This window comes from Pseudoliparis swirei, chromosome 6 (genome assembly GCF_029220125.1).
Source record: "Pseudoliparis swirei isolate HS2019 ecotype Mariana Trench chromosome 6, NWPU_hadal_v1, whole genome shotgun sequence".
NCBI lineage: Eukaryota > Metazoa > Chordata > Actinopteri > Perciformes > Liparidae > Pseudoliparis > Pseudoliparis swirei.
The window spans coordinates 17,784,650-17,796,476 of record NC_079393.1 but is presented as its reverse complement, the minus strand read 5'-3'; the positions used below and the strand labels follow the sequence as shown (position 1 = coordinate 17,796,476).

The following is an 11,827-nucleotide window of genomic DNA, read 5'->3' as shown; positions in this document are numbered from 1 at the left end:
CACAGATTCAGTGGGAACAAGGCGAACAGCTGTGGCTCTCAGTCACACTCGGTGATATTGAACAAACACGAGCACGAATAGCTGCAGTTTGGGCGGCGTGGGGAACTCTACGTGCTGATTTCTTTGACTCAAAACAATTCAAAGTCACAGCCGTCCTCCTCTGCATTGGTGTATACCAAACATTTACATGTGCAATCCTGAAAAATGACATCCGTGGAATAAAAACAACGATAAACTTTATTTTTTATCAATCATCGTTAAATATTTACACACTTTCTTCAAAGTTCATTGAATGCAAAAATATAAAATGAACCAAATATTCTTTCATGCCGATGTGAATATGTATCACTCGTGTATGCATTGTTGTACTTCATTCCATTTATGGGATGTTGTTTGGCTATTATTTAACTTGTTGTTGTTTTTCAGTGGTCCTTCCCAAAGGACACTTCACAGTATCTGTCAAAACATACATTTGTTTACCACGTGTTTTCAATGCTCTCAACACGCGCTCCTTTGGGACGAATCGGATTCTCAATATCGTATGTTATGGAGACACACGCGTGAGAGGTTTAACTGCGGATACAATAAGCAAGTACAAAAGAAAAGGCACAGTAAAGTTAAGAGCATCTCAGTGCAGCATCACAGGAAAAGGATGAAACAAATAATCAAGGCAAACATGAAAGTAACAACAGTGTAAACAGTTCAAACTTATTTTTTTTTATCAAACACGCTTTGTGAAAACTACAATAAAACATCATATTTTCATAACAACACACACACAACATAAATTAATGAAATTGTCACATGTCTGACTCTCTCCATCCTCTTGCATTCGTTCCAAACTTGTAAACCAGCCTGCGTCCGTCTACTCGCTCTAGGATTTCTCTTTTGTAGTAATATCTGTAACGGGACAGATGAACACCGTCAGACAAATGAAAACATAATTCATCACGGGTGACCTACCATGTGGTTGGAATCGTTATCCAAGACAGCAGCGTAGTACTTTTAAATTAAGTATTAATTAAACAACTTGTGGTTATTTTCACTTCAATAACATTTATTTCTGATGAATCTGAAGCGGAAGAATTATAACTATTTATCGTGTGACATGAACAGACGTGTTTTTAGCTGAACAGGTTAAGTCTGGTGATATTCTGCAGCTTTGGATTGATGAAAACAACTGAAACCACCAATGAATCAATGATACTCAGAGTACTGTGTGTCTCTAAAGCGTAATGTAGTTTATTAATCTGTGCCATAGATGTCCTCTACCCTGAGATGCAACTAGCAATCCACGACTAAAAATAGTTCCTAACAAATAGACCACTTCCTTTGGTTTGAATAATGTTCCCTATAAATCACAGCTGTTTCCTAGTTCCTTGGCCTTTTTTTAAATTATCAAATTAGATATTTGTTAGCATTTTTTTCAAGATCAGTGTATTTTTAAATTCAGAGGTGGAAGTCAAAGAGTATTGAGAGAAAGACTAACAACACGTTGCTGGTTTTGTTCTTTTAATTGGATTTGTGGACAATAAAAAATCTAGACTTTTGCCATCTTTATTTTCTCAATCTTGTCATCATGTGTAAAATAATGTCTTCCACCACAACTTACATTACTCAGTCACATTTGTATTAAACGTATGAAGACAGAGCTATCAGTACGCCCTGGCTTAATCTATTAAGCATTTAATGTTGTCATGAAACGAATGATGGTCAATTTTGTGAGGATTTTATATTCTTCCAAAATAAGTTTGGATTCAATCACATGAATTAAAATGAAAGTTATTTTGGCTGCCATTCCTTTGCTTTTGTTATCAGAGAGCACCAATCTGTTTGGTGATGCCATCATGTTGCAAATCCTTCTGCACCTCGTTAAATAGGAAATCAGCTCTGTGGTCACGGTGACACTGAGACACTGTGGGCGCATTTTCAAATTGCCAGTGGTTTGCAGGATGATGAAATTAATCTCATTAGATTAGCTCGTTTGACTGTGAAGCTGTGACTATTGCAGGAGCTCATTTTAGTTGAGACCAAAGTGAAAACATGGAGCAGTTAAAAAATGAGTCCATTCTCCTGTAGCAGTGGGAACTAAAGGGTTGAGTTCACTGGTTTTAGATGTGTAACTCTTAATGCCGTCACCTATACGCATCTGAAGTTGCTTCAAAGTAAAAGTCTTACTTATAACTGTTTAATTAGCAAGTGCATATTAAGGTGCTTAAATTGATTGGATTGGGAACAATGCAGTGTGAAATGACCAAAAGTTATCTGTACAAAGAAACCCCCGGTGTGCATGTCGGGTGTTGTTTGTATTGAAATTGTAGGAACTTTATTCCTGAAGACAAATTCAGTTATCTGTTTCTCTTCCAATTTTTCCTCCAACATTTGATCACTTATTGTCTGGTTTCGTATTTGTATGACTACACGTGTGATAGCTGCAGGTGTACCTCATTGCCCGGCTGAGTTTCTCGTAGGTCATGCTGCTGTTATTCTTCTTCTTGCCCCATAACTGTGCCACGGCATCTGATTTGAGGAAGCGGAACACGCCCTCTGCCCGATCCTCCCACTTGATCAGCCCCGGGTTTCGCTCTGGGTTGAGCAGAATGTCCCTGATGAACTCCCACAAGTGGGTCCCTCTTGGGTCTGTGGGGTAAGCAAGCAGGTTGAATGGTAAGAAAAATAAATCATCGCATTCAAAAAGACAACGGGTAAAGATGTAGGACTTACTTTGTTTTTTGACCTGACGACTGAAAGACCTTTTGATATCTGAGAAAGATTAATCAAAACATTGTTGAATCCTTGTATCTATTTGCTTTCATAAGGTGATTAACTAATTGTGCGGCCGCGTTATAAACCGTGTTGCATTGTATTTTCATGATATTCTAATATTTAGAGATAGGATATTTGAGTTTAATTTTCTGAGACAGTCCTGTATATCTTGTAGCTTCCTCACCAGGGCTGGAAGGGGCGGGGGATGCAAGAGGGGCAACAGGAGGAATCGAGGGATCGAAGATATCTGAGTTACCAGAGAAAAATAGAGCTCATTAATTTATTTCACGATCCTTTCCAAATCAAGCATGACATTAAATAAGCCAGCCAACTGATATATTCATAGTACCTCCAGGTGGATAGCTGGCGTCTGAAAATGAACAGGAGAAGTCGGCTACGAAGGGGAAAAGAGGTCAAGAAGGCAGGAACGATTAGATTAGATTTAGATAAACAGACATGCTATCGACAGGCCTATCTGTGTGGACATTTCTGTTGTTGTCTTTCTGGACTAACACGTTGTTTGATTGACTCTTACATTCTTGTTTCAGTTCCAGTTGCCCCAATTCCACATGGTACTGACCTGCAGGGATGGGAAGGAATAAGAAAGAGGATGATCAGCACAAATCAGAGAATTTCATTTGGCTGTGTTGTGTAATATGTAAAGATTGATTATTTAACGCAACATCACGGTGAGCTGTGAACCATATCTTTGAAAGTCTTATTCAGCAGATTTCAAAAGAATGTATCAGGAATATGCAGATACTTTCACTTTTAGAGGCCAAACATGGTGGTTCTGTATTTTCACCGCAAAAAGGGCCAACAAATGTGTTCCTTCCTCAATAGCAGATGGTAAAACACGAGAATTGTGGATACAAAAACTGACATGTTCTTCAGAATAAAACAGGCAGGTACCTCCAATCTTAATTTTCATTAGCACTATTTGATAATATTATCACCATGATGCCCAGGTAACACAAACAGTTTCAAGATGATATTTCATGTGTACATATGTAGCACCTGAGCCGGTTTCTCTTAGCCTGCATCAACAATAGCAGCATTGTGCTCTCGATTGGTTCACCTTCAATTTTCCCGTAACCTGGAGGTTAAACCTGTTGTGCCTGGTCTTCTGCTGCAGTTGTTTTGAAATTCCATTAACTTAAGACATTAGGGAAACTATGATGAGCCAGATTTCACACATAATAGTTATAGTTAAAAAGCCAAAGGTGAACCCTCAGGCCTGTGAACTCCAGTTTCTTTACAATACGCCTCACACTCTAATTAAAAATCAGGGGATGCGACGGCTTGTGTCTCAGCTTCACACCCCCTCTGTGCTTTGTTCGGAGACCTACCCGGGCAGGAGAAAACAACACATCCATCATCTCCCTCTCTTCAAGCCGTCTTTTCGCCTCCTCTGCAGCCCCACGCAGTGCGACCCCTGACTGGATCTGTAATCCCTCCTCAGCAAGACTCAACTGGAATCTCTTTTATTGTGACTAATCATCCCCCTCCCTTCAGTGCCCCTATCACACCCTGAGACGCACCGCTCCACTTGAGCTCTGTGATGCTGTGGAAGAGGATTGGTCCCACGCTGCCGGCAGCATGGATGAAGTCCTCGTAGCTCAGGCTGCAGAGCTGATGGCCGTCAATGTCAAAGTTTTGGAAGGGGATGGTGGAGGTATCGATCTGGTGTATGTCCATGAGCTGCTGCAGCCACTCCCACACCTGGAACTTACTCCAGAACTGAGGCTGGGAGTCACGGGTCCACAGGCGACTCATGTAACCAGACGTTACCATCGAAACTGCAGGCAGACATTCAACATTTTAATTCATACATCAGTCAATTAATTTGCAGAGCAGTTTACTGAAAGAGCCGTTGAGCTACTTCTCGGCCTGGAATCTCTAAATCACACCTTAGGATCTGGGCTCGCCATGAGAGCAAAAAATCAGTTGTTAATTGTTGAATGATTTTCATTTGGTATTGTTGAGTCATAACTAGTGAGAGAACTGGATTGCTGAACACAAAATCCTTCCGAATGCTTCAGCTGAACCAATAAGCATATCTTCTCTGGGTATTTTAAGATTGTACAATTTAACCAACTGATTATCGTCAGTGAGGAGCGCATGCTTTGTGAGTGTGTTCGTGGTCGTCACAAGCCTCACCATCAGGGTAGGAGTTCCTCGGGCTCCAGGCAGCAGTCAGCAGGCTGTCCAGGGTGGTGGATGGAGTTACGCTCATATTGTAGCTGAGACGCTCTGATGTACCATGGCCCAGAGGGTGAGGGCGCAGAGGAGGTCTTTACTGTACAGATCAATTGAAAATGAAAAAATTAACTTACGGCTTTCTGGCGTCCAACGAGAGACACAAAAGAAAGTGCTTCAAATGTTCTAAATCCAACATTTAGATTTCAACAAAACATTCTGGTAATGACGATAATATAGTTGTGTAATGTATTTGCATCGACTCATTATCCTCCGAGACTGGAGGCCATTCCTCCGCTGGATTCAGATTCCCTACGTAAACAGGAGAGCTTCACAGGAAACGGTGCATGCATTTTATCAGTCAAACATATCTCATTGGCATCGGCCTCATGGTTTACTCCTCACACTGTATCATAGTTGTATGACGTTTAATGCAAACAGAATCATTTGAAATGTTTTCCTCCGGATTGCAACAAACTTCATTTAATGTATTTACATAGCCATGCTTACTATACCATTTATGGTCACTAAACAGTAACCACGTGGATCATTTGTACAGGGAGCTCATTCAGACACATATTTACGTCAGGTGAATTTTAGTGGCCGTAGTAATTATGACGGGATCAAAGGAGGAAGTGTAAAAGAAAGTCATGGGTTGGAGGATGATGGTGTTGATGAATGGCCAAACAAACGATGAGTTTTACCCCTTCAGAGTTTCGTATAGGCTGTACTCCCTTTCACATTTTCAGTTAGTGCTGCACGCGTTATAAAAAGGCATGTTTCATTCTTAACCACCACATTTGCATCCCAAAGCTAAACTCAGAATTACAACAGCTCCACTGTCTTGACCAGCGGGAGGATAGTCGTGTAGCACATGCCCGATAGCTGAGTCACCACTGACACTGTTCTCTTGTAATGATCGGTTTTATGTTACTATTGATTCTCAATGTTTGGGTCTTGAGATATGACATTCCAGACTGTTGTTAGTTTCATGTTTAATACTGCTGCCAAAATAGTTGACTGCACTGCATTCATTCATTGTGTCACATGTGCCAACATCTGAACAATGCTTTATGCCTGTGAGAAGTCAACTATATGTGTTTTAAACTATATATATATATATATAGTCGTCAAGATCTCAAAGGTCAACATCCGTTTCAGATGGGGACACAACAAAACTGATTCTTTGCACAGTGACCCACACTGAACCCGTTTCCTGGTAGATCTTTGTCACACTTTTATGGCATGTTGTAAACAATATTACACCAAGCCATGACACACATTTTAACAGTAGATAATGTGATGCTAGCCAAACAGAAATTGTATATACAGACAAGCTACTTATTACGGCAATCCTTTTTCCACAACCTAAGGCCAATAACCCTGAAGGAGGTATGTGACACTTGCCAACATGCACAGGTAGATCAGCTCCTCAGCTGGCAATCTGCCAAGTCGGCTCAAACACCCAACGCTGTGTGTTAACCCTGTCTACACTGCCAGGCATGTAACGTAGCAGCAGCATAGGAAAGAGACAAATACCTATTCACAGTTATGGATCAATATCCCATTAGCTGAGACAGAGTGAAAAACCACTCCACTGCATATGCCATGGGGTTGACGTGAGGAGATCTCCATGTCAGACTGCTGCTTTCGTTTCAGTGAGTGTTGCCTTATCATAGCATTGGATGGAACTAGATAAGTCCATTTACAGTTTTAATTATCTCAGTTCTAAGAGTTATTTTAATTTGACCTATCAACTCTGAATTTGAAATTTTGAAAGTAACCTTGAATGAAAAGTGAGGTGGATGCCATTGCATCATGAAACCTTTCTGCGATATAGCAATAGCTGAAGTAGAGTAAGGAAGGACAGTGTGAACGTGTGAACGTGCTGAAAACAGTGTGTGTACAGGAGAATATATCAAAGTTAAGGCATTATTTTGTCCTGACATTACACCAAACTTTTTACAGTGATTGTTATTTGCTAGATACATATTAAAGTGAGGGTAGATGGTTGAGTTTGAAATTATTTATGTTCTCACATTTTCCTCACTAAAATGTCAAACGCTGTTAAGTGTAGATTACAGAGATAATCAACGGTTACCATCTTGCAACAACACAAGATATATAAAATAAACTGAATTGAACTGAAGATACATGTGAGATAGGAGGTTTGAACCCACTGGGATCCAATAAATATATCAAAATTATATATAAAAAGCAATTTAGAAAATGTCCCCTTCTATTTTTTCATAATGTCTACACCTGTACATGAATAGAATAGGTTAAATGGAACCATGTTAGAAAAATAAATATATAACTTCACAAGGAAAATGTATTAAACACACTCAGCTATATAGACCATACCTCAGTTTAATATACAGTCATTATGAAAAGCACTGCTGGTTGCCCAGTGCCAAAATAGAAACTTACCCGGGAAATAGAATGGTCAGATCAGGCCTGACGTAGATCCTCTCAATGCTTATTTCGGTTGACTCCAATAATCTAGAGGACGAGTGTTTACGAGTTGAGTCCTTTTGCTCCACAAATCTTTGAATAAACAGATGAAAGCAAGCAGACTCACTCGGTGCTGCCCGACGTTTTTTTAATCCTCCTAACTTCCTTATCCAGCACCAATTAGCTACCTGGCCGGTGTTATACCGGGCAGGTATTTGCATAATGCACACCCACACACACACACACACACACACACCTCACGTTACTTTTACATTTCCTACTGGCACTGTTCCCTCCCACAAACCAGCACTCTCTAGCAGAAAAGCACACACTCGTGAGGCTACACCTACAGAGGCATGGATCCAGGTACTCACTAGCCCACGGAGAGAACGTTCGATTGCTAGAAGTCATTGTTCATATTGTTGCTTAAAATAGTGTTTAACCTTCCGAGAACATTTCCCCCGTGTTATTATGTTGCACTACATTTGTTTCACTTATTTCATCATGATGAATGAGGTGCTGACAATTTAGGTAAGAGGCCTTGGGAGAATGCTTTTCTTTTTCCTTTATGAAAGTCGTGTTGGAAAGCCATTAGTGTGTGTGTGTGTGTGTGTGTCTGCTTGACAAAAATGCGGTAGAGAAATGCCTTGTCAGGCTTACGCATTTACAAATGCTTTCAATTGGGTTTCTACCTATCTAGTGAACTTGATGATGAAATTTATACTTTGCATCTGTTTGTTAGAAATAACCACTGTTTAGGACAAGTTTATTTTAGTTTAACTTAAAGCTATGGATCACCTTACCTCCTCACAATCACACAGACTTTGATTAACTCTTAAAATAGTTTCTACAAGCATGCGGTGATCCACAGGTGTCTGAGTGGAGAACGACAGACGACAATTAGCTTTGATGTGCGTACCACACATCCCTGTGAGCAAAGTGGAGAATCGAGAGCGGCTTCATTATGTGTGCATTCTTTTCCAGGGTTCACACAGTCTGCGCTGAACTCAATTTCCTTTCAGGTATTGTGCTGTCTGTGTGACATACACACGACGTGCTGACTTCCCATAGCATAGAGGGCAAGTTGTATCGAGCTAAGTCAATGTTAATGTTCAACTGTCCAGAAGATAAAATCATGTTTCTATTCAAATCCACCTTTGCACATTGCACGACGAACAAACAAAGAGAAAGTGAATGTGTGTCCTGTTTTTTTCTTTTTTTCTTTTCAGTTCGCACCAGTCAAATGCATAACAGGTCTTTCAAATCAAAACCGAGTAGATATAAAATATCTCAGAACATCTTTCTGACTGAACTCTGTCACCCTTCATATAGTTGCTCTACTCTGACATTGATCACAGGGAGTTCAAACATTCTATTTTTGCTACACGCCAATTAGGGTTTTGGCAAATTGTGAAATCTTTGATATGATATCTAAATCTGATCTGTACCCTTGTACCACTACTCTTGGGACCAGAGACACTAACAGTATCATGTTGATAATTGAAGAGGAGGGATGAACTGCATGAGAAAGTATGTCAGGTTTCTCTCAGAGCTGGAGTGGTGCGGAGGAAACAAGAGACACTGAACAAATAAACTCGATTAATTTGCTCTTGTATAATATGGATCCATCGGGAGTAATACTACAAAATCACTTCCAGTCTTAATATGTAATCACATTACATAGACATTTTACCAAGTATTTAGGGGCAGTGAGCAGCCGAGTGGCATCTTGGGCTTCAGTGTCATGCTCAAGGACACTCTGACACACAGACAGTAGAAAGGGGATTGAACCGCAACCCTCGTTGTTTATGTACGCCGCTCGACCCACTGAGCCACAGCTGGCCAAAGATCCCGCGATCAACATTCTGCCTCAGCTCTGTGCTCTCCACAGTTCCCACTGAGCTCACTTTGGAAGCTCTCACTCTCTCTGAGAGTGTGTGTGTGTGTCTTGGACTCGTGCCCACAGCTCAGCCTCAGAGGTAATGAGGGAATTCAGTGTTAGCGTGATTATCTCCGAGAGCTCCCCTCATCCCCCCCATGCACGCCAGATCTCTTCAGTCCTAATGGTAAAACTGCGACTATGACACCGTCCTGCCTGCGCCGGTTACGGATAAATCGCCTGGAGCCCTTTCTGCTATACAGCCTGCTGCCTATTTGTAACACAGGTGCTATTTTCTGGATTTTTTTTTCTGCAACAGTTTCCCAACCTCTTTTTAAAGGGTAATAGCCTCCAGGGTGTAATTTGGGACCTAAGCCGATCTTGGTGCCTTCTCGATGTGAATGCCTGACCAGATTTTATTGCAGTAAGATTAATACGTCTATCAGCAGTGAACTGAAGTCACACATTTCTCATTATAGCCATTGGCTTGACCTGCTTCTCAACTTCTTCTTCTTTTTTTGTTCTTTCTCCATCACCCTTTTTTCCTTTTTTTATTTCATGGCTCCTATGTTCTGCTTTTTCAGGGTGGAAGTGGGTCGACTTATTCAATTCAGTTTATTTGTATAGCCCAATTTCACAAATTACAAATTTGTCTCGGAGTGCTTTACAATCTGTACACATAGACATCCCTGCCCCAAAACCTCACATCGGACCAGGAAAAACTCCCAAATAACCCTTCAGGGGGAAAAAAAGGGAAGAAACCTGGAGGAGAGCAACAGAGGAGGATCCCTCTCCAGGATGGACAGATGCAATAGATGTAATGTGTACAGAAGGACAGATTTAGAGTTAAAATACATTCAATGAATATGACAGAGTGTATGAATAGTTCATAGTAGGCATATTCCACGATGGAGACTCCACGATCCATCAGGCAGATGGCGGTGGGGAGGAGGAGCATACAGTCATTATGAAAAGCACTGCTGGTTGCCCAGTGCCAAAATAGAAACTTACCCGGGAAATAGAATGGTCAGATCAGGCCTGACGTAGATCCTCTCTCAATGCTTATTTCGGTTGACTCCAATAATCTAGAGGACGAGTGTTTACGAGTTGAGTCCTTTTGCTCCACAAATCTTTGAATAAACAGATGAAAGCATGCAGACTCACTCGGTGCTGCCCGACGTTTTTTTAATCCTCCTAACTTCCTTATCCAGCACCAATTAGCTACCTGGCCGGTGTTATACCGGGCAGGTATTTGCACACCCACACACACACACACACACACACACACCTCACGTTACTTTACATTTCCTACTGGCACTGTTCCTCCCACAAACCAGCACTCTCTAGCAGAAAAGCACACACTCGTGAGGCTACACCTACAGAGGCATGGATCCAGGTACTCACTAGCCCACGGAGAGAACGTTCGATTGCTAGAAGTCATTGTTCATATTGTTGCTTAAAATAGTGTTTAACCTTCCGAGAACATTTCCCCCGTGTTATTATGTTGCACTACATTTGTTTCACTTATTTCATCATGATGAATGAGGTGCTGACAATTTAGGTAAGAGGCCTTGGGAGAATGCTTTTCTTTTTCCTTTATGAAAGTCGTGTTGGAAAGCCATTAGTGTGTGTGTGTGTGTGTGTCTGCTTGACAAAAATGCGGTAGAGAAATGCCTTGTCAGGCTTACGCATTTACAAATGCTTTCAATTGGGTTTCTACCTATCTAGTGAACTTGATGATGAAATTTATACTTTGCATCTGTTTGTTAGAAATAACCACTGTTTAGGACAAGTTTATTTTAGTTTAACTTAAAGCTATGGATCACCTTACCTCCTCACAATCACACAGACTTTGATTAACTCTTAAAATAGTTTCTACAAGCATGCGGTGATCCACAGGTGTCTGAGTGGAGAACGACAGACGACAATTAGCTTTGATGTGCGTACCACACATCCCTGTGAGCAAAGTGGAGAATCGAGAGCGGCTTCATTATGTGTGCATTCTTTTCCAGGGTTCACACAGTCTGCGCTGAACTCAATTTCCTTTCAGGTATTGTGCTGTCTGTGTGACATACACACGACGTGCTGACTTCCCATAGCATAGAGGGCAAGTTGTATCGAGCTAAGTCAATGTTAATGTTCAACTGTCCAGAAGATAAAATCATGTTTCTATTCAAATCCACCTTTGCACATTGCACGACGAACAAACAAAGAGAAAGTGAATGTGTGTCCTGTTTTTTTCTTTTTTTCTTTTCAGTTCGCACCAGTCAAATGCATAACAGGTCTTTCAAATCAAAACCGAGTAGATATAAAATATAGTATCCCCGCAGCAGTAAATATGTCAGAACATCTTTCTGACTGAACTCTGTCACCCTTCATATAGTTGCTCTACTCTGACATTGATCACAGGGAGTTCAAACATTCTATTTTTGCTACACGCCAATTAGGGTTTTGGCAAATTGTGAAATCTTTGATATGATATCTAAATCTGATCTGTACCCTTGTACCACTACTCTTGGGACCAGAGAC

At 40.9% G+C, this 11,827-nt stretch overlaps 1 protein-coding gene across 1 annotated transcript; it reads right to left on the bottom strand.

Moving 5' to 3' along the window:
• Nucleotides 1–219: 219 nt before the first annotated feature.
• ehf (ets homologous factor) lies at nucleotides 220–7,504 on the bottom strand. Its single transcript, XM_056416058.1, has 9 exons — nucleotides 7,396–7,504; nucleotides 4,927–5,065; nucleotides 4,308–4,565; nucleotides 3,302–3,346; nucleotides 3,116–3,160; nucleotides 2,951–3,013; nucleotides 2,725–2,763; nucleotides 2,445–2,640; nucleotides 220–900 (listed from the first exon to the last, which is right to left on the bottom strand). Exons 2-9 carry the CDS (start codon nucleotides 5,000–5,002, stop codon nucleotides 801–803), a joined length of 822 nt encoding a protein of 273 aa, XP_056272033.1. The 5' UTR covers nucleotides 5,003–5,065; nucleotides 7,396–7,504; the 3' UTR covers nucleotides 220–800.
• Between the last annotated feature and the right edge of the window lie 4,323 nt (nucleotides 7,505–11,827).